The following is a 23,196-nucleotide window of genomic DNA, read 5'->3' as shown; positions in this document are numbered from 1 at the left end:
ATATCGGAACGAATGTCTTCTCGGTGGTGTTTGAGGCTACAGTATTTGAAAATCTGTAAAACTTTATCATAATATAAAAGAGAAAGGCCACATATCATTCTGTGACCAATTACTTGTTGGACTTAATACCCCACTCGCAGTGTCAGTCTAGTACAACGGATTGTATTTCTTTCTCTATTTTGTGATTTTATATTTGTGTACTTGTCAAGGAACCTAAAAATATATCACATAGCAAAACATATTGTTTCATTTCTTTATTATCGTGATAGGAAAATATATCAAAACATTTCAAATGTTTATTCCATATGAGTCCTTACTTAACTTTTACTACACCTTTCACTAACAGTGCTCCATTTTTGTGTAAGTATAATGCTGGCCACACCGTAAAAACCACTTTAGTTCCACTATTTGTATATTCTCTAAAAACGTTTTTGTCGAAAGCTTTGTCTTTCTGTGGTCCTTCATCAAGAAACATTGGAGGGTCTTGAACTACCATCTTCCAACATAGTTTAAAACATTTGGTAAAGAATGATGTCGACATTATCAGCTCAAGAATCTTTTTTTCCATTGTCTTAAAGTACGGTGCTATTATCTCTTTTTTACCTTTGCAAATACTCTGCAATAAATATATACAATAAACAATTTACTCAGTACCCTTGCAATTGGGAAACTGATATGTGAGAAATCAAGTTCATAACTTGACGTGCTCTTTACTCTGTTCCAAAGAACACCTTTATTGTTAAATGATGATCTGTAATTTATTACTCATTAATAATTCCCCGTGTCATGTTGAAGTATTTGATTAAAGTAAAGATAATGACGGATGGATTTTTAAAACAAAAATAGACGTCAGACGTTAGACAATGCTCACATGACAATTTTACTAAGCATCAGGAAGCCCTTATTCTAAAAGGTTCATTTGCAAAATGCGACGAACATATCACGCAATAATTTTTACCGAACTAATTTTAACGTCTACATTCTAGTGTTTTGAGATGGACGGAAATGTAGCCATTTTTTTTTATTTGAAAATGCTACTCTGAAAGCAGATTGAATTCTCCGATTTCAATCGCAAATAAATTTGGATTAAGTAAAAGTGACACTACCAAATTTGAAATCTGTGTGCTGTGGTAATACACATTATGTTTAACTTTTATGACATCTGCTTGAGGCATATTAAAGTCAGCGATCAAAACAGAATAGTAAAAGTGAGGCCAACATAACTCAAACGTGATCTGGATTTCTTTTATTTTGTGGTAATAAGCATTGTGTATAAGATTCATATTATTTGGTTGAGGCAAACTAAAGTTAGAGAGTAATCAAAAAATGTTCGAAGTACTGACCGACGTACAAATGTACATACATACAGACTGACAAGGGTAAACTTAACGCTTCCTTCGCTACGGTTGGGGTATAAAAAATAAAGACCTTAATCTAAAACAATACCAATAGTATTTTACAAATGTAATTAATGTTTTAATTTATCTAAAAATCTAAATAAGCGAGGAATATATAGATATGGAAATGAATGCACGCTGATTTATCAGTGTTAAGGTTATGATGGTCATATCACGGAGGAACAAGATATGTATGCAACCTAAACACTTACATCCAACAGTTGATCTGACGTTGATTCTGCTGCCATTTTTCTCATGTCCATTGCTTGTTTTACAACCTAATCAAGGAAATAATAGACATCAAGAAATAACTTGAACAATCTGTTAATTTTATGAATTATGATAAATCGAAATTTGAATGAATATCCAATATTCTTTTCTCAGTCATAGATAAAAAGTTTTATATAACATTGTTGTTGTTATTGGCTTAAAAAAAGGCTTTGAGAAACCCCGCGGACTGTCAATTTTGTGTCTTTCGTGTTTTTGGTAGGGATATGTTGTGTTTTGTTTTCATCTGATGAGTTAATTTTTTAAACAGATTTGTAGTGTATTCTCATGTTGTACTTATATAGCTAATTATGTGGAATAGGTTAAACTAAGTGTTGAATGCCGTACGGTGACCTATAGTTGGTAACTTCTATGTTATTCGGTATTTTGTGAAAATTTGTTTCAGCAGCAACAAAGCACATCTCTTTTTTTTTCAAAAAAAGCCCTTTCGTTATTTTGAAGCGTAATTTATAATCGTATAAATTAATTTTATATGTACTCGTTGTTTTATTACTTTCATATATTGATGAGTATTATATGATCATGATGATACTGGCATAAATATATCTAGATATAAATATGTAAATTATTTTTGTTCAAAAACAGAAGCATTGTATTTTTTTTTTTACTTTAGAAAGAGCGGGACGGATTAAAGTCTATTCAAATGATGTACGTCGAGACAAACAAACCCGCAAAACATAACATATAAAACTGGAGAATGAGCAACACCAATCCCATAAACAACTGGGATGCATGAATAGGTAAACAACTAACTAGTCAATAGTTTACCGGCCAACCAACGTATGAAGTAATCTATTAATTAAACTTCCGATAATTACTCCCCTGTAGGTAATATGAGATAAATGCTTTTCTTTTCACTAGTGACTTCCGCTTGTTAAGATAAATATTATTCTTTAAACACATAAGATTGTTAGACTGGCGTATAAAACAATTTTGAGAGTGTAATTTAGCATTAAAACGATTTCCAGAAGAGAAAAGCATCGTCATTTTGGACAAAAAATCAAGCTCTAATGACTATCAAAATTTGTCAATGAAATATTAATACGAGGTAGCAGCATAAAGTACTTTGATCTTAAAGGGACCATTTCTATATTAATACAAATGATATATAAAGAGAAAAAAAGGTATTATGATATTGTAATTGAGTCCGATAAATATAGAAGACAATTTTTAGTCATGTCATGCATTTAATATGCATTGTGTTTATTTTTGTTCCATTTAATAAAACAATAACTATAAACGATTACCTCAGCTTCACTGCTCACAATCATTAAAGTTTTAACTGCAGTTTGTAAACTTTCTTTTCCGGCTATTAACATGACTGCAGACTTTTCCTCGCAAAATTTGTGGCAACCCTAAAAAGGTTTTAATTGTAAATGTCAATAAATGAACATCAATTTGTCAATATGCTCATTATTATACTAGTATCATGTATGGTGTTATGTGTCACGTATCTTATAAAATCTATAAAAAAAACATTTTACAGAGGCGAAAGGATTGTGATACGATATCTCATGTGCACTTTATATCGGGAGTGTGTTACAAGGAACACATCTCATTAAGCTATGTTGTAATTCATTTTTTGAACTTTTTTGAACTTTTTTTTTATGAAACTAACCAATTCGAATAAAAAATATTTTGAGAAAACTTAAACATACATTTAAACAGTTTAAGATCATCTTTTAAATTGGTCTATGTTTATTATTTCGAAAATTCTGAAAGTTTATTACCATTATCTTTTATCAATTAATCAACCAACGCCCTCGTGTGCCTGCCTTTGGTCAAAAGCCTGCGCAAGGATTGTCAAATATCATTTTAATATAACAAATGTTCCAATGTCGATATAAGTTAAGTTACTTAGGAAAACCATATATATAATCATATGAATCGTGTAAAAACATGATATAATAATTCTAAGGCAATCACTATACTCCTGTATCTGCCACTGCAATTAAATATGGAGCATTTACCAGTGGGAATGAATGTTAACGGACAAACCAAATCCCAAACCCATAAACCCAAGTTTGTTTACAAAAAGAAGTTTGTTTCATGAGTCTGTCAACAAAGTTTTCCAAAGAAATGTATAATACCATTTCCGATATTTAATCATAAATAACTGAGTATTCATTTCACTTATATTTAGACTTCAAGAGTATGCGATAAGGAGTTATGTTATAGAGCTTGAAATATAATATAATTAACGATAACTTGTTGAAACTATATATTGTCTATCGTACGTCATTCTCTTATTTTTTTCTTGCGATTTTGGTCTCGTTTTATAGTTCCTCTCATCTTCTTATTCTTTTTCCTGAAATTTGGTCCATCGATTTCTATTTACATACAGTTTGATAAGTTTTTTTAGTTATTTTTGTATGTGACAAACGTCCTTTTACAGTAGCACATGGACTGTACAGTTACTAAAATGAACAATGCCGACATGTTCACAGACAAATGGCGAGTGATAATGTTTTACTTCCATTTTGGAAAACTATTTTTTAATGACAATATCTTTATCTTCATGACCAAGGCAAGACCATGCTTTAATTTGATGATAAATGCGATATACGCTGACGTACCTGTTAATGCCTTTATAAATTATCAATATAAAGTCATTCATCTTTACTTATCTTAGGGTGTTTTATTTCCCCCCATGACTATAATTACCTGAAGTCTTATATATGCAATTGCTTAGAAAACAGACTCAAATCGAACATATAACCAAAGCAAATGAACGGTTGGGTACCCTTTTCTACCCAAATCACCTTTAATTTCAACCATTACATACAGGTTAATTGCAATATGTTTTACCATATACTTACAACTATTGTCTTAAACAAATTTTGAATAATAGTGTCTTCTGAATATGATTTGCCAAACTTTTGTATACACAAGTCCATTGTGTCAGTCCATTCATTGTCATACAACTCAGAATAAGTTTCTCCTATTTTCATAGGTCTGTTTGGATCCCCTAAGTTTGTAATGTTAGGATTTCCATCAGTTAATCGAGCTCCAGCCATCTTACTCAACCTGTTCAATGATGTATTTTTCGTATTTTAAAATAATGAGAATTAGAGAGGTGCTATGTAACGTGATGGAAGAGTGTCATCTTCTCAAGACAAAATAATACTTCCCATCTACACTTTAACATAACATCAACAGCGTGTGTGATATAGTTTCTATCCTAAATCAAACCCTTCTTAAGTTCGCGTATGTAATGCTCTTCAACTTCTTTTCTTTTGTGGACGTTTTTCCTTTTTTGACTAGTGTTACAGATGAGTCTTGCACCGAAAAGCGCATCCTGCCAACATAATTTAATTCTTGTATAATTTTTTATTTTTGTTAAAATCTTGATATTTTGATACAGGATGAATCCGTATAAAGCAGTTGGTATTAACAAACTGTTCCGAGTTAAGAGACGTCAACTTCAAAAATGTATCGTTCACCATGCGTTTATGATATCAATTATTATCTAGAAGGACTTACTACTCTTTTTATTTTTCAGATTAACACGTCGCTGTCAGGTATCACAAGAAGAGCATAAAACTTCTCATTCGTCATCAATGTTTCTATAAGGGAGACAGAAGATACGAAGAGGGCATTTGAACTAATAAATCAAAACCAAACTGACAATGCCTTTGCAAAACAAGAAACAACATAGAAAATACAAACACAGTACAAAAAAAAACAAGAAATTCATTAAAGCCGGAGCAACGCAAACTTCATCTGGGGTCGATCTCCGGTGCTTCGTACGTGAAAGAAAATCTGCTCCAGTAGTGGCATATGTCTTGTTGCTTATGTAGTACAACTCCGATGATAAGTATTATTCCCTGACTACTAAATGAGAGGAAAGGTATTTTAATTTCGTTAAAAGTAATTAATTTATACATATTTTATTGTCTAAATTATCAGGAGGATTGGATACAAGGTATAACAACTTAAAATAATCCTCTCCAAAAAAGTACAACATAAAAGATTTTAAGATGACAGCAATAATACAATTCAGTTCCTTTTGAAAAAATATATACAATAAATATGTATATTTCTTTATAATTCTTATATAGCAATTTAGATATCAAATATTACATATACTCACCTGTGCTGTAAAGTCTCGCATTCATGTTTTGCTTCCTCTAATTGTTTCTTTGTTTGACTTATCTCTTGCCTGAAATAATGTATTGTATATTTATAATATGAACGCAGGTTCTTTAACAATAAACGACTTTATGTGTCAATCAAAGCAATATTAATATTATATTTGTAATGTCATTTTTATTCTAAACTTAAGGTCACTGGGATAATTATTCAGGTCAAAGGGTTGTAGCAATACTTGATATTTAATTGGTCTATATTAGGATAATAATGCATTTCATTAATGATGCTTAGCTTCCTTTGTTTAAAAAGAGTAGTCCGTACACAATTTTGAAAATAAAGAAGACAAACGTTATATTGTTGACCTAAAATTGAAAATGTCACAATGTTTGTTTTGCTCAATATGGGCCAAGATATTCGTCAAAATAATTTCATCAATTTATCATTAGATATTTTCACTATGTCGTCCTTAAAAAGGAGACTTATACCATTACGACCATTTAAAAGGTTAGAAACACGTGTTCTCCCTATAGACATTATTATAAAACAAGTGTTGTCTTATTGTACCAACTAAAATAAGTCATTAATATAATGACTTTTTTGTATATAATAGTCTTATATGCCAATCTAATTATTTTACTCACAGATTTTTGTGATATGTTTTCTTCAAGGACTCGAGATTTGTGACAAGATTTAATATATCTTCATTAAATGATGACAAATCATCAAAATCTTCAACATTCAACTTTTTCCCTTCCATTTCCATATTTTCAATACTGTTTTTGACGTGAGAGGTCGCTGTCTGTGTTGTGTTCAGTACATGATTGAGCATTTTATCCTTTTTTCTACCACATCAATAAAAAAAGAAGATAAAAAAGCAGTATAATTCTTATGGGATAACAAGCTATCATATACTTGTATCATTTTGAACATACACGTTAGTGTAATATCTAAGTATATATTATATATTAGAAGAAATTTAATGAAAATAGAAAAAAAAAATCTTTTGATCCAACTCATAAATCATAAATAAACAAACATTGCCATGACACAAAAATAAAAAGACACACATACAAAAATAGTACATGAAACACAACATAAATAACTAAAGCAACGCTGGCGGATAATTCGAGTGACCAGAAAGGATAAGCAAATCCTGATCCATATGTTGCACCAGTACTGTTGTTTATCTTAGAACATACACTTTAATAAGTCTAATTAGGAAGGTCACATTCGGGACATCGATCGTTAAGAAATCAATAAGACCAAACCTTGCTCTTACTACCAAATTATATTTGCGGATATCTGATTTATATGTAAGTTATTGCACCTGACATTTCAGTCATTCGTTTAAATGAGACTGTGGTTTCAGGTAATCTGTCTTCTTGTGTTTCAGTTTCGAATCATGCAAGTGTATGATAATATAATAGTTATGATGGTTATTATTTTATTGGGAATAAGAGTCTTTGATTGCAAGCGTATATTGTTCTACAAAATTTAATTTCCAACTGTTTCCTTATTGGCCATAAAAGAGATTCAATGTTAACTGTTTATGTCCCGAGTCTCGAAAAGTCTAGCGCAAATGCAGCTGTTCGAGAACCTAGCGCAAATATAGGAACAGTCCACGTAATAACACTTTTTTAAATGCTATTTGTTCTCGATTTAAGTTATAAAATCTAATATTGAGGCATATAAATTAAAACATTTATTAACCGTTAAGTATCATTTCAAACAAAATATTTAACCAGTTTAGTGAAACATTAAATAAAAGGCAAATTGAGGTGAATGCCTGGTAAGAGTCAATAGGACAAGACCTTTTTTTCTGAACATACCTGCCATATTAATTTTAATATAGGGGGGAGGTCATCAGTATATGCCTTTTTATCCGAACAATTGCTGATTTGCTATCATCCCTTAATAATAGTAATAGTATTTCTTGAAGTGTTTGTGGGTACTGCAAAAATTATATAGTTATTTACAAATGTACTAATATAATAACTGAATTGTTGTCATAAATTGAGTCTAAGACTTAAATAGTAGTTGTACCTTTCCTGATGGTCTAGTTTGTTAAATTCATCTTCTATATAATTAAGAATTTGCTCTAATTTCTTCACTGTTTCTGATATATATTCATGTGCTTTATCTGGTGTGTTTGTTCTTTCCTCTGCTTTAATTTTTTTGTCATCGTTTGACTGCTGAGTTTTATCAGTGAGTTTGATCTTTTTTCCAGTTGTTTTAACATTACTGGAAGTAGTATTTGCAGTAATTTTTCCAGAATCTCTGGGTTTTTTTGTAGAAGTTTTGATGTTTTGACTGACAACCTCAGCTTTAGTTAAGCAATACTCCAGATTCCTGAAATTATTAAAGATAAAATTTATTCATTTTTTTCATTAATACTGTTATATATATTGCAATTATTGCATCTAGATCAGTTAGTGTTAGAACATTTCATTCTTGTTGTTTTAACTTACATATTCATTTTCAATAATTGAGATAAAAAAAATGCTTAACGAATTTAACCAATAAAGATTAAGCTGCAAGATATTTGTATCTTATATATAGATACACATTGTTCGAATTGCGTCCTGTTTGTATGGAAATTAATATCATTCAAATGTTTTCCTACAACTGCTGATGAATGTACCATCAACCCCAATAACAAATGTTTTGTGTTAACATAACTATTTTGTTTTTAATTTGCAAACCTCACAAGCATCTTAAAACTATTATTTGTTGATCAACTTTTATTCTCGAGCGTCTAATGTTGAGTGTTATTCTTGAGACGGATATTGTAATATTGGGGACACAGAGATTTTCCTTTTTCCAATTTCACATTATAAATGAAAAAACTAAAATTATAAATTACAAAAAAAACAAAAACGATTTGTCTCATCGGGCCAAGATAAAGTTATTTTTGATAATATAGAAATACCCAAATTTCAATGTCAAAATTTTCAAACATAAGACGCATAAACTTGTTTTTGTTTTTGTCTTTTCTTTTTTTTTTCCATTTTTTTAATCAGGGTAATATCAAGAATTTTAAAGCTAAAACTATTTGATCGATATTTTAATTATTTGGTTGGTTAACACATTTTTGGTTGCTGCAAATTGAGCTGTTTTCAGTTTTTCAATACCTACTGTATTTTGATTTTAAAGACTTAAACTAAAATGGAACTGTTGTAATAATGTGCATAAAAATATATGTTTGACACTTTTAAATAAGTTGAAATTTTCAATTATTGACTATTCATCGTCTTGTTGATATATTCTTGCTCATCACATTTGCTGATTATTGTTTTATTCTTAATTTTAACCCTTATACAGAGTATATTAACATGTTAAGTCATTTTATGTCTTGTGATTAAATTTTAAAACAAATTGTTGCTGTTTACATTTTCTTTCTTTGTTTCATAGTTTCGCTGAATAATGATAAAATAAACCGGTAAAAGGGGAAACAACAAGGAATGGTTCAGTGTATAGCCCTTAACTGACTGATTAATTTCACTGTTTAACTTTGTCTTCATCTTTAATCATTTTCAAAACAGAATAAAAGCAAACTATAAGATTACAGAAGGAAAATATTCTAATAGTGAGTTGATTGTTCATTGCAATCTTTTTTTTTTTTTAAATTTAAATTTCTGATTATTTTGCAGTTAACATTTTTACCCATATAAGAATACTTCAATGAAATGGCCAAAACCAAAAAATATTAAAAATCTTTATTTTATGGCTATAACGCCTATAAAAAGTCCTTCAATTATTATTTATTTTTTGTTGACTAAGCTGTCTCCTTCTCGGTGTTCACAGTTTCTCCTATTTCATTTAATTTCACGATAATAATATACATACAGAAACGATGTTTAACAATCATAAGGAATCATTTGAAAATTGCAATAAATTAGGAACTCTGATAAAAATTACATTCTGGTTAAGGATTATAATTGTTCCGTACAGATCGAATCCACAGAGAACATCTACAAACTCAATTCCTCAAGAGATATTCAAAAAAAGCTAGATAATTAATTGAGAAGTTTTTATTCGAAAATATATTGAATGTACTGTCAACAACGTACGCCGACAAACAACACAACGACAATTGAAAGCAAAAGCTCAGAGAGGATTTTGAGAAGAGAACTAAGTTCAGTGGTTGTCGTTTGTTTATTTGTTACATATTTGTTTTTCGTTCATTTTTTATATAAATAAGGCCGTTAGTTTTCTCGTTTGAATTGTTTTACATTGTCTTATCGGGGCCTTTTATAGCTGACTATGCGTTTTGGCCTGTGCTCAATGTTGAAGGCCGTACGGTGACCTATAGTTGTTAATGTCTGTGTCATGTTAGTCTCTTGTGAACAGTTGTCTCATTGGCAATCATAACACATCTTCTTTTTTATTTTGTATATTTAAAATAAACTATAACTTAATTTACATTTTCTCTTTTTCAATTTGTTCTTTCATTTGTAAAAGTTTCTCAACTTCTTTCTGTATAATATCCACTGCCTTGTCTGTTTCTTTCAACGAAATTACCGTCTGATTCTGTTGGTCCTCTTGGTTACAAAGTCTAAGAGCAATATCTTTGATCTTATCAAGTTGACTGAAAAAAATCATTTTTGCATAAACATTAACAGTGTTCACATTTCAATAAATGTTTGGTTACATATTGGATTTTCCTTTAATAATATGTAATATCAATTGCTTTCTAGAATTGGGTTATATTCTGTAATTCAAGAATTTATGTCACATTCCCATATCATTTTTATTTTAGCAACTTAGAGATACTAAAATATGACTACGAGCTTGATGCAATTAACCATAGTATTGTGTTGCCGTTCGTTGCAACTGTACATTCCTGCAGATGCCTATGGCAAGAACCTCCTTCCATGTTTTACAGTTTGCAAATGGTTCCCACGATTGAAGCAAAAAAATATATATAACATTTCATTTAAGATGGTAGCTTTACTAAAATTTCATACATTATTTCAACATAAAGGCGTCCGTTTAGATATGCATGGCACTTGCTTGCTTTATCGCCTAGAATTTAAAAAAAAATCTTATGCATTCCCACTTATCATTTATTTCAATCGGTTTCAGTGCATTTATAGGCGAGAATATGCTATAATTAAGTGATGCCCTACATGATCACTCACAGATAGACATTGATTACGATCCCAGATTAAGCTATATATACATGTATAATTAATTTGTCAAAAAATGAATGTATATCCTATAAGCTGTACAGGCTTTTGGAATAAAGTATTATTCTTATTATTAAGTAACTTCTTAACTGTTGTTTTCTGAGATCAATCCTTCGTTCTGATTTAGAAAAAGTTGCTACAACGTATTCAGCATTTCATTATAATGTTGTAGTAATTTCTTTGCCTGTTATATAGATTTTTTAATACATGTTGTTTATCAATTTTCTATAATGTTTAATAAGATACCTTTTTTGCTCCTGTAGCATAGACTCATTTTTAAGGATTTCAGTTACTCTTGAAGCATGATTGCCAAAAGCCGTGAAAACGGTAAAAGGCGTTTCATCACTTAAATCTGAGTGTTGTTTGTCACTTTGCTTGCTGGACTTCGATTTCTTTTTGTCTTTTTCCTCCTGTTTACCTTTAGCATTTTTTTTATGTTGGTCTTTACTAGAATCTTTTTGTTGCATGTCGAAAGTCTCGATCCCTCTGATCAGCTTACTTAGAATTTTACTCAATTTCCTAAAAACAAATCAACAACTATAATAAACAAAACATGTAAAGATAAAGAACTGAATATATTACCAAGGGGTATATAAATACACCAACATACATACAGAATATTGACAGAATGCACAAAGGTAATGTAGTGCTAAGAAATCATAACATGTGTTCACCTTAATGATCAATACAATTTTGACCATATTCAATTACTTATAGCTTCTCCAAATACTTCAGTGAAACATGTAAAGAATTCAAAATCATATTTATCGGCATTCAGATCTGTTCTCTGTACTATATACATTACATGCAAAAATGCATGAACAGATATTTATGTATATTACGACATAACATACATGTATTATATACCCATAAGTATGTTTAATATTGACCACTGTAGGATGTCCTCTATGTATTTTGTTTGTTTGTTAAACTTTAAAACACTAACACTTATCATATGCTATGTTAACAACAGCACAAAGTGAGCGGACGAAAAAATGACTTCACTTGAGAGTAAATAAAATACATAATGTAATAAAAAAAACTCATGATAGATATTAGGATTGAAATTTTATATTTGCGCCAGACGCACATTGATTCCTTATTTTTTACCAATTACTCAGCAAGATGATATATATGCAATGCTAAAAAAAAGATTTTGCAAGGTTTGATAACATTTTGAATCGAAATTCACACTTATTAATTTTGGCTAGCTTGTTTTGATTGCCAATACAAATTTTGCCAGCTGACCCAATGTTTCTTTTCGCTTTTTATAAATTGTTTACGCATAGTTAAAAAGCAAATTTCAAAACTCATTGTTAATTTGTCAAAGTTTGTTAAAAAAAAAACCAGGCAAAGCATTCGTGACAGTCTTATGACTGAACGGTTCTGAGCTCGTAATTCATTTCACGAATGATAACGAATTTAAAAGCAATATTTATGCAATTTACTTCCGAACTAAAAGCATGTATCAAAAAAAAATCATCATAATGATTATAATGTTTAGGGCAGATATTTTGGGTGTCTCTTTTATATTTTTTCGCACTAATTATTGACTGGTGGTGATTTAGAGATTTTGTAATAGTGCATAGGCAAATTGAATACAAATGACAGGATTTTCTTCGAATTGACCACTTCTGGTTTTTTTATGTCAGAAATCAGGTACTTACTTATTTTCTTCTAATACTGAAGTAATAGTTTTCGTTGAACTGTTACCATCATTTGGTTGTCCATCAACTATCTCTATTCCTAAATCTTTTCCAGTTGCAGATATTTTTTCACAGATTGTATTTAAATCTCTACAGCAATAAAGTGATATTTAAATAGACTGGAAATACATTTTACATTTTATAAATTAAGGATATATAATATTTGAAAGGTATTAAGCCTCATGTTGTAAATTTGAATCAAACTTGATAAATTGTAGACCTTTGAACACTAATAAATCATTTCTTGGCGAAATTTATGTATGTGTTGCAATTGGGTATTTAAACACCCCTTGGTTTTCAAATGTTTGGATTTTAGCTATCCTGCTGAGTGGTAATCAAGAAAAGAGCGTGTGACGCACAAAATTGTGTATAAAATGTTATTTTTATTTGCAGGACAACAAATATAATGATTTGCACATGATTTAAATAGTATTTGCTGTCATAATACCAAGTCTATGAAAATAATAAATTTGGTTATAATGGCTGAATTTTGTAATTTAAACTAGTAATAGTTGTTTCAGTGTTTATTTGAAGACTGAAATTTAAATTGAAACACTTAACAATCAAAACGGTACAAAGTTAAATATTTCAGTTTAAACGTTTATGTCTCTTCTTGTTAAGACATTTTTTCTATTGTTTCAAAATATTGCGAACATCGAGACGATCAGTAATAACTTAAATAAAACACGATAAAACACTTAGTAGACTTAGTAGACAGGAGTCAGAAACAATATTCGTCTTGAGAATCGTACCAAATAATCGTGTACATAATCTATAAAAACAATTTATAAATTCGATAGAAACCACTGCCAAAAAGGAAAATATATATATAAAAGATATCGAATTTCATTTTTAAAATACAATCACTTGTTCGCGAGTAGACACTGCACTAGTATAACCATTCTTAATCTTGTAAGAGCTAACAATGAAAAAGTTATGCAAGCATTTATAACGAAACAGACTTCCACATTCGTGAAAATAGTTATATAGAATGCATTTTATTTTAACTGTTTTCAGGAAAATTTGATTTCAATTATCATGTGTCTTAGCATTTTGAAAGGAACTCATTAAACACATCTCCGAACAATCAAATTCTGGTGAAAAACCTTTTCAATAAGGTCTTCTATTTATAGATCAACTTTTTCAATTTTCTTGATTAAATTGATGACTAATATGTGTATTTATAAATGACTTTTGCAATTGTCTATTATATGTAATGGTGATTTTCCTTACTTACTTCATTTGGTGTGTTTTGGACATAAATTCAGTACACTACATTTATAAATATCATACTTCCTCGCAAACATTAAATCCTTATTCAATTTCATCTTGTCCTCTGTCATCTTCTTAAATAAAGTTGACAAATCGATGTCTCCCTCTTTCTCTTTAGCCGCTTGCGTAGTATCCTTTTTGTATTTATTACTTTCTTTTGGCTTGTCTTTGCTAATAGCAGCTCCTTTAGTGTCATGTTGCTCCTTTTCTTCTATTACTACATTATCTATCAAATTTCTGAAATAGTTTAGATACATAAGTAAGCACAACCTAATAAATGCGTACTATATCCGTGATTCGGTTTTTCGGTAGAACTGTTGATAATGTATCTCACTTGGAACCGGTAGAATAAGTTATAGGTTCGAAACTTGTTGTGTCATAGGATAGAACTATCAAAACCTGTATTATCGTAGGTGGGGCATAATAAACAGATTCTCAAAACTTGTTGAACATTAGAAATGCAGGTTCAGCGATTTCAGAAATTTGTTATTATTACGTTGTCACAGTGAAGAGATCAATTCTACTTCAAATTAGATTTATAAAATATTATAGATATTGTGATATCGATCGTTGAACAGTTATACATATATGTGCGGTCTTCATGATTTATGTGAATAAAATGTTTATTTATAATAAAGTTTTTATAAGTTGTTTGGAAGATTTAAATTCAGAAGTGTTACTCTGTTTTGAATGCCATTCTGTTCTTGGTATATTTTTGTTCTTAAACATTCTTGTTTGTCTGCTAAACATACAGAACACTTTTGTTCTCCTGTTTGTGCATTTTCAACACATCTTTCAAGACTAATATTGAACAAGTATCGACCCAGAAGTAGTGATAAAATTAAAGGTCCGATTTTAACGGCCCAATAAAATTGGAACAGAAACTTGAGTGTTTTGTATCCTGGATATAGCTATTCGTTATCACTTTATTAAAACAAAATATTCAACATCATATAAGTGACTGAGTAAATAGTGATGGAAATTGGTGTAGCATTGATAAAAAAAACATCGTTTTTCAATCAATGAAAACTTGATATGTTTATATTAATGATATTAATGGATCGAAATACATGTATGTCATATACTATATAGCTATATTTGAATCATAAAAAAACACGATAGTATACGGAATTTGATAAAACAGCGTAACTAGAAATTAGTATTTCATAAAATCTTCGAAAAGAGGAAACTGGAAAAATGTCTATTACAATGTATATCTTTAATTGTAAACGTAATTAAAAAACGGAAACAGACAAAATTCAATGAAATCATTATTTGGAATCTCAAACTATAAAAAAAAAATCCGGAAATCGGAGGTTGTGTCAAATGTTATGCTAATTAAGAACTTTGTCAATATTGTCCACAAAATATACTGAATAAGTAGAAATGCTTAAAAACCCTCAAACAATATGTTTGATATAAATCTTAGTCAAAACACTTTCATTATTTATTAATTATTATCAAAAACTGGAACAGTATAAATTTAATGTTAATTTTTATTTTGTCGAGACCTCTGTTGAATTTCGTCGTCCGTTTTGTTTTAATATGTATATGGGTATGTTCAAACAATTTTCGTTGCTTGATCCCAATCATTGTCATATAACTGTAAACCTTTTATGACTGTTTAGTTTTCCGATCCACTGTTATCACTACAACGTACATGTAGCAAAATACAACTGTCATACAAGTGGGAGGTTAAGCTAACAATAAAATGTGTAATCCACCAATATGGCAGTAGTTTTTCACCATTTTTTTTATTATTAATACCGTTTGATTTTGACAGTTTTTATAGACTTCTCTCTTTAATTTGCCTTGCATATCGGTACTTTTGCTGTACATTTTTGCAAAGACTTTATGAAGAAATTGATATAACTTAACATAAGGTATAACCATGTACAAATTGACCAGGTCCTTTGAAGTAGTGAGAGAGAAAATATTGCATATACAGATTAAATCCATATATTTGACCTGTATAAATGTGGTTGTAACGCATATTGTAGCTGATACTTTAAGATATAATAGATTGCATACTATTTGTAAAAGATAAATAACACGTCTAGTTATTGAGTATGTATGCGTAGCCGACTATACGATCTGTGTTTAACCTCATTTAAAATCTGTTGGATAGTTGTCGCATTGACAATCATACTAAATCTCCTCATTTATATATGTATAAAACAATAACTGCCAAATAACGTGTCCTCACTTGGAACAGACACATGAACAATGCACCGGGGTAAAACAATTTAGTGAGCGCTATATGCACCCTAACCTGGTAGAATGGAATGAAATCCCAAACATAAGAACAAAGTATATAGATAAAAACATTGGGTGTTACATGAGGCAAACTATGTTGCCTTGTATTGTAGGTATAAACCAAGGAGTTCGAAAATCTTATAAACATTTCTTAACCTGACCCAAGTACAAAGTCATCCTTATGTGAAGCAAAATATCTTACTGTATATATTTCTCAATTTCTCTCACACTTGTCTGAACTTTTCCTGATTTTTTAAAGTCTTTTCGTATCTTCTTTCCAAGAGAACAGATGCATTCCCATATTTCTTCTTGATCGTTCCTTAATTCAACAATCAAAAATAGTTAAATAAATATTGGATTCTAAAATTCCCTTAAGACAATAAATGTTTTGCTAATCAATTTCAAATTCTCTGGATACTTACCATTACATAACTCCAAAGAAAAGTAATTCGTACATGTTTTATTATAGAAAGGTTAAATTAATATTGCTTCTAACGCTGACTAAATGTAAATCATGTGAACATAAACCAAATTTTATAAATTAAAGTAAGTAAATTACAGAAAGAAACGACATACATGAAATGATAAAGGAAGGATTCGGTGTACAAAACACATGGAATTACTGCATACGAGCGTTGCTGGGGTTGGTCTTTTTTGTCCAAAGTAAATAACACATTGTAATCCTTAAGAGCCTTTAAGACTTAACCTGTTTTGAAGTAGATTTTGAACATAAACATTAACTTGGGTTAAAGCTTCTATTCGAGTACAATGTAGACATAATGCAAGTAGACTTAGTAAAGAAATGAATTGCCGGCCATTGAATAATTTCAATGCGTTTATTTTAAGTTAATGAAGGGTTGCTGTTGTTTTTTTTATTTTTTTCTTTTAGCGTCTTTATTGTGGATGGCTTACGTTATCCTTCAATTATTACAGTGTGTGTTCCATTATTCCACATACTACATGCAGTTTATGAAATTATAAATAGTCCGACTTTTTAACAGGTTACAATGCATATACACAGCTACTTTTGCATAGGTACTATGTCTGTACCGAAAATCTGTAGTACAGGAAATCTACTTCTAATATTCAGTACTATTTTGTTACTCTAAAATTATTGTAATTCGGGTACCTGTATTTTACAGTACTTGATTTGTACTTGAAAATTTTAGTTCTACATACTTTTGGTTACAACGTTACGTTTTCAGCATTTTCATAGTATGTATTTTTCAAATCTCTTAAAATTGTGATTTTCAAACATGGAATATTGTGATCGCTTTTGGTATTATTTCTGTACCAAAATTTTAGTACAAATCAAGTACTGTAAAATACAGGTACGTACATAATACAATAATTTTAAAGTAAAGAAATAGTACTTAATATCAAAAGTAAATTTTCAGTATTACAGATTTTAAGTACAAAAATAGTACCTATGCAAAATTGGCTGTGAAGTTTGGATCGATTGCCTTGAAAGGAAAAAAAACGTTGCAGGTATTACCATAACAAATAGTATCCTCAGAATAAACATATTTATGATCTTAATTGATTTTCTTAAGTATTACGAAGGGGATATTTCAACGAGATAGAGTACCTATGAAACCAGGTTCAATCCACCATTTTCTACATTAGAAAATGCCTGTACCAAGTCAGGAATATGACAGTTGTTTTCCATTCGTTTTATGTGTTTGGACTTTTGATTTTTGATTTTCCTTTTTGAATTTTCTCGGAGTTTAGTATTTTTGTGTTTTTATACGTCCTTCAAAATTTTGACGGGACGTATTATGGTATACTAATGTCCGGTGTCTGTCGTCCGTCTGTCTGTCTGTCTGTCTGTCCGTCTGTCCGGCGTAAACATGTCGCACCGTAACTTGAGAACGACTTGTCAAAATTTCATGAAATTTTATACAGTTGTTTCTTATGATGGTCAAATGATCTGTATACTTTTTGGTGAGATTAATACTTTTTGAGTTACGGCACTTTGTAACTAAAACAGGGGTGTGCTTTTTTCACATGTCGCACCGTATCTCAAAAACGATTCTTGATTATGGCTTAAAACTTTAAACACTTCTTAGTTATATTAATCTTAATATCTGTATACTTTTTGGTGATGATTCAAAATTTTATTTTTGAGTTATTGAGTATTTTGTAAAAAAGGGGGAGGGTTTTTTTACATGTCGCACCATATCTCAAAAAACGATTTATGATTATTGCTCCAAACTTTACACATGTCTTTGTTATATTAATCTAAAGATCTGTATACTTTTTGGTGATGATTCAAAATTTCGTTTTTGAGTTATTGAGTATTTTGTAAAAAAGGAGGAGTTTTTTTTACATGTTGTGCCGTATCTCAAAAACAATTTATGATTATTGCTTAAAACTTTACACGCTTCTTTGTCATAATAATCTAAAGATCTGTATACTTTTTGGTTTGATGCAAAATTATATTTTAGTGATATTTAGATTTTGTAAAAAAAAAATACAGGGTTGGGGGTTTCACATGTCCCGCCGTGTCTCAAAACAATATATGGTTATTGCTTAAAACTTTCTCAGAAACTATTTATGATTATTGCATACAACTTCCAAACACGACGTCGGGCGTATCATGCGCTCATGGCGCAGCTGTTTATTACTTTTTCTAACATTATTTGTTTTGACCGAATAAACTCTCATTGAGATGTTCTAAAACAAATATAATTTGGAACTGCTCTACGGTAAAACTATCAGAATATGGTGTATGTCAGATTATGTTTATGATAGACTTGTCCAAAGCAGTTCTATGTTAGAACTTCCAGTGCATGCTAAAAAATCTAACTGTGCCAGTTTGTGTTATGGTATAACAGTCCTAATCTCTCCTAGGGTAGAAATGTTCGAACCATTTCTACTTTAGAACCTTTCACATATATTCCATTTTAGATCTGTCTAAAACTGTTCTAGAACATAATCGACAAGGGTGGCGCAGTCAAACAATAGAACAGTTATGAATGATCAAAATAAGATAAGCATTGATCAATATTTTTATAAAACGATTGAAATGCAAATCTCTAAACAGTGTTTATATTTTATTTTGGTTAAATTAAGGATGACAACGAGTACTCGAGTACTCGGGTACTTGCTTGGAAGGCCGAGTACTAGAGTACAGTTTAAGTACCCGGATACTTGTGTGTCTGTTATACATCTTGAGATATTTCTCTCCGCATTTCCACTCATTTTAGTCTCGTTGAAATATCCCCTTCGTAAATAATACTTAAGAAAATCAATTAAGAACATAAATAAGTTTATTCTGAGGATACTATTTGTTATGGTAATACCTGCACCGTTTTTTTTTCCTTTCAAGGCAATGTTTTCATATGCACTACTTGTAACAAAATAGAAAGTCAAACATTTGTTTGTCTGGAATCATATTTGTAAACAAGAACAAAATCAAAGTGACCTGCCGTGAACCCTACACAACTTATTAGAGAAATTTTTAACGGTGTTTGTACACCGATCAACACATTCGAGGATTAATTATTTACTCATCACAAGCCGTAAAAAAATTACCTGTGTTTGTTAATCAATAAATATATGTAAACGTTATAGGTTTAAGAGGAACATTTAAATTAATTCAATTACTCTGTATTTGAAACTTAACTATATTTGTTTCATTTACAATTTAAAGATAGACGAAAGTAGATGGGTGACATTAAAACCATAAGTCGAAAATAAACTGAAAAAGTCATGGCTAAATAAAAAGAAAATCAGACAAACGATCCGAAAGTGTAAAAAAAAACAAAAAAAACAGAAAAAAATAAGACTGAGCAACACAAAAACGCACAAGTAATTTGAAGTCCAATATTGTTATTGACAAATTAATGGATAAATCGTATTATAAAAACAACCAACTCCTCAGGAACAGATGATACATGTATTGTTTACTTTGTCGGACTTTATATGCAAAAATATTGCTGATTATATTAGAGTTTGATTCATGATCACGTACACAAACAATTATTGTTATTATAATGGGTATTTATAGAAACGGCGATCGGTAGTTCATTGTTTAATAGACACAAAAAGCTATGTTTTTAGTACGTTTGTCTTTTGTTAATAGGTTTATGAAAGGTAATAACAAAAACACTGCATACCATCTAAAGTCTATACTTTTCAATAGACGTTTAAGATTCATCAGAGTACTCGCGAGTACTCGAGTATCATGACCGAGTATCCGAGTATTAATTTTCAGATCTTTTAATATCCATAGTTTTAATGTACTAGTACTCTCCCTGAACTTTACTATTTAAAATTGGAATGCGTATTACGCCCCAGTCCCACTAGACCACGATCGCACAACGCTCACTGCAATCTAAAATTAATTCAAATCGTGGTGGAGTCGCGGTATAAGCGGCATGAAATGTCAATTTTCGTTGATTTCACGATGACACAACGTCCTCATTACGGTCTACAACGATCCCGCTGCTATTACACCACATTCTCGCCACGCTCTTTCTACAATTATCATGATTCTTCAACGCTGATCAAGTTCTCACTACGACCATACCATGAGTTTCCACGATTCTATTGCGATTATAGCACGTTCTTACCACGATTATACTACGTTCATATCGCAATCTCACTACGTTCTTAGCAATAACATCAACATCGTGTTCCGTATCAATATTGTTCCATTCCTTCTATTTCTGATAATACTTAAGATTTCTCGGAAACAGCAATTCCCCCAAAATCTACCACAACACTTTGGCATGGTGGTAGGGGTAGATGTTAAGGCTGAGGGAGCTCTTATAGTAACGAATCCTGATCCAGCAGAGAGGACCTGAATAGCAACCTATTGCTTGTCCATCACGCTCAAATTACGATGTTTTAGTGATCGATAGCAGGGATTACAGAAATCTACAAGTATGTGTCAAGCATGGTTGTGCCGCCGTTAGGTGAAGAGGAAAACATGTCCAAATTACAAACCAAAACACTAAACCTTGACAGCTTTTATATATTTTATGTGAATGAGCATGATGGTCGTAGTATGAACGTAGGCAGTTTGTAAGCGCGTGATAAGGACAGCCTGGGCGTGCTAGAATTTAACTATGGTCTTGAACAGCGTGTTGTAAACGTGGTATAGTCGTAGTGGAAGCGTAGTTGGGTCGCAGTGAGAACGTGGTGGCCGTAGTGAGGTCGTTATAACGTAGCACAGTCTCTCCGATTATTATCACGCTTTTGCTACGCTCTCGTTACGATGGTATTGCGACATTTGTGATCTTCCCACAACCTTACTGTGCTCTAACTACGCTGCTACTACGACCTGATTTCGCCACGACCACACTACGATTGTTTTGAACATGTTAAAAATTGGCCAGCCACGCTCAACACTACAGTGATACAACCTTACTGCGACCTACTAGATCGCACTACGATCTTCAAAAATTCCATTTCATTTACAGATCGTGCGACTTGTGGGACTGCAGTATTTGTTATCATGCTTTTTCTCATATTTATGTGAGTTATTCATTCATATTCATTCATGCATAAACAGTACAGGAAACGTATTCTAATATTTCAGAAGTACCAATTTAGTTCTTTTTAAACAAAGTGTGTGTGTTGCTGGTTTTGCCACAGTGGTTTTGTACCAGTGCAGTGGGGAAGTTAATACTCTATCACTGTCGCTGGCTAATTCACTTGTGAGTGAAAAGAAAGACGAGTGTGTTAATATTTCCTGCACGTACAAAGCCCCTTCACTATCCGACACTTCTACAGTGCCTCCTCATGGTTAACTATGTTATATTATTCTAGGCGTCATATGTAGAGGATCTCAGAGCATCAAGTGCCCTAGAAATGCAGTGTGTACGCTAACCGGCGTGTAGACACGCCCTAGCACTCATCCTCCTTGTCCCAGCTACGGTTCAAATAATTATATCACTGCCTTGTGATTGGACTTTTGAATCAAATGCTACAGAAGTAAATCAAGACATAAGTAGTCGCCCCAACCTATGGCGAAGAAAAAAGTAAAATCACAAAAATACTGAAGTTAGAGGAAAATCAATTCGGAAAGTCCATAATCACATGGCAAAATCAAATAACAAAAGGCATCAAAAACGAATAGACAAGAACTGTCATATTCCAGAAGACCGTGAAAAGGAAGACTTCTACCACTCATTACAAATAACTATAATAGAAAAAGTTTTAAAAAGAGACCTATTAGTTCAATGGTGACCTTAATGCAGATTGGATCAGAAAGAAGTGGATGGGAGAGGGAAGGGAAATTTAGCCTCATGGGATAGGTAAAAATAACGAAAATAGTGCACTATTTGCAGAACTATGTGCCACCAACTTGTCATAGGAGGAACACTCTTCAAACACAACACTTGCAATAAGGTAACCTGGGAGTCACTAGCAGGAAATCCAGAAAACCAAATAGACTACATAACTATTTCTTAGAAATGGAGGTCTTCATTACAAGATGTAAGGGAAAAAAAGGAGCAGATGCAGCATCAGACCATTCTCTAGATATAGGGTCAATAAAGATGAAACTTTTAGCCCCAAAAACAGTTGTTAAAAGAAGACAGTTTAACGTTGGGAAACTGTAAATACTAAACATATTAAGAGAAGAATTTCAAATATCTTTTGAAAGTCAGAAATATGACAGTTCTTGTCCATTCGTTTTTGATGTGTTTTATTATTTGATCACAAAAATACTGATTCCAGAGAAAAATGTAATCGGAAATTCTATAATCACATGGAAAAAACAAATGACAAAACACATAAAAAACGAATGGACAAGAACTGTCATATTCCTGACTTGGTACAGACATTTTCAAATATAGAAAATGGTAGTTCAAACCTGGTCTCACAGCGCTAAATCTCTAACTTTTTTTACAGTCTCATCAAATTCCGTTATATTTACTTGATTCATTGATTGATTGTTGGTTGCTTAACGTCCAGTGGCAAATATTTCATGCATATTCAGGACGAGAACAAGTTCACAATAAATACTATAGGTAGGTCTTAAAA

At 31.1% G+C, this 23,196-nt stretch overlaps 1 protein-coding gene across 1 annotated transcript in view; it reads right to left on the bottom strand.

Moving 5' to 3' along the window:
* Positions 1-239: 239 nt before the first annotated feature.
* The window catches only part of LOC134697720 (centrosome-associated protein CEP250-like), a 29,334-nt gene continuing 6,377 nt past the window's right edge, over positions 240-23,196 (bottom strand). The window contains exons 4-15 of the mRNA XM_063560004.1: positions 16,403-16,519; positions 13,966-14,181; positions 12,634-12,762; positions 11,213-11,485; positions 10,201-10,365; positions 7,821-8,126; positions 6,419-6,619; positions 5,779-5,847; positions 4,505-4,712; positions 2,933-3,040; positions 1,610-1,675; positions 240-616 (exon numbers count right to left, since the gene is read on the bottom strand). Of these exons, the coding sequence (XP_063416074.1) occupies positions 314-616; positions 1,610-1,675; positions 2,933-3,040; positions 4,505-4,712; positions 5,779-5,847; positions 6,419-6,619; positions 7,821-8,126; positions 10,201-10,365; positions 11,213-11,485; positions 12,634-12,762; positions 13,966-14,181; positions 16,403-16,519 (2,161 nt within the window). The 3' untranslated portion in view covers positions 240-313. The remainder of the gene's footprint in view (positions 617-1,609; positions 1,676-2,932; positions 3,041-4,504; positions 4,713-5,778; positions 5,848-6,418; positions 6,620-7,820; positions 8,127-10,200; positions 10,366-11,212; positions 11,486-12,633; positions 12,763-13,965; positions 14,182-16,402; positions 16,520-23,196) is intronic.

Source organism: Mytilus trossulus, chromosome 14 (genome assembly GCF_036588685.1).
Source record: "Mytilus trossulus isolate FHL-02 chromosome 14, PNRI_Mtr1.1.1.hap1, whole genome shotgun sequence".
Classification (NCBI taxonomy): Eukaryota; Metazoa; Mollusca; class Bivalvia; order Mytilida; family Mytilidae; genus Mytilus; species Mytilus trossulus.
Note: the sequence above shows the minus strand (reverse complement) of the source record. Positions and strands in the feature narration are given on the sequence as shown.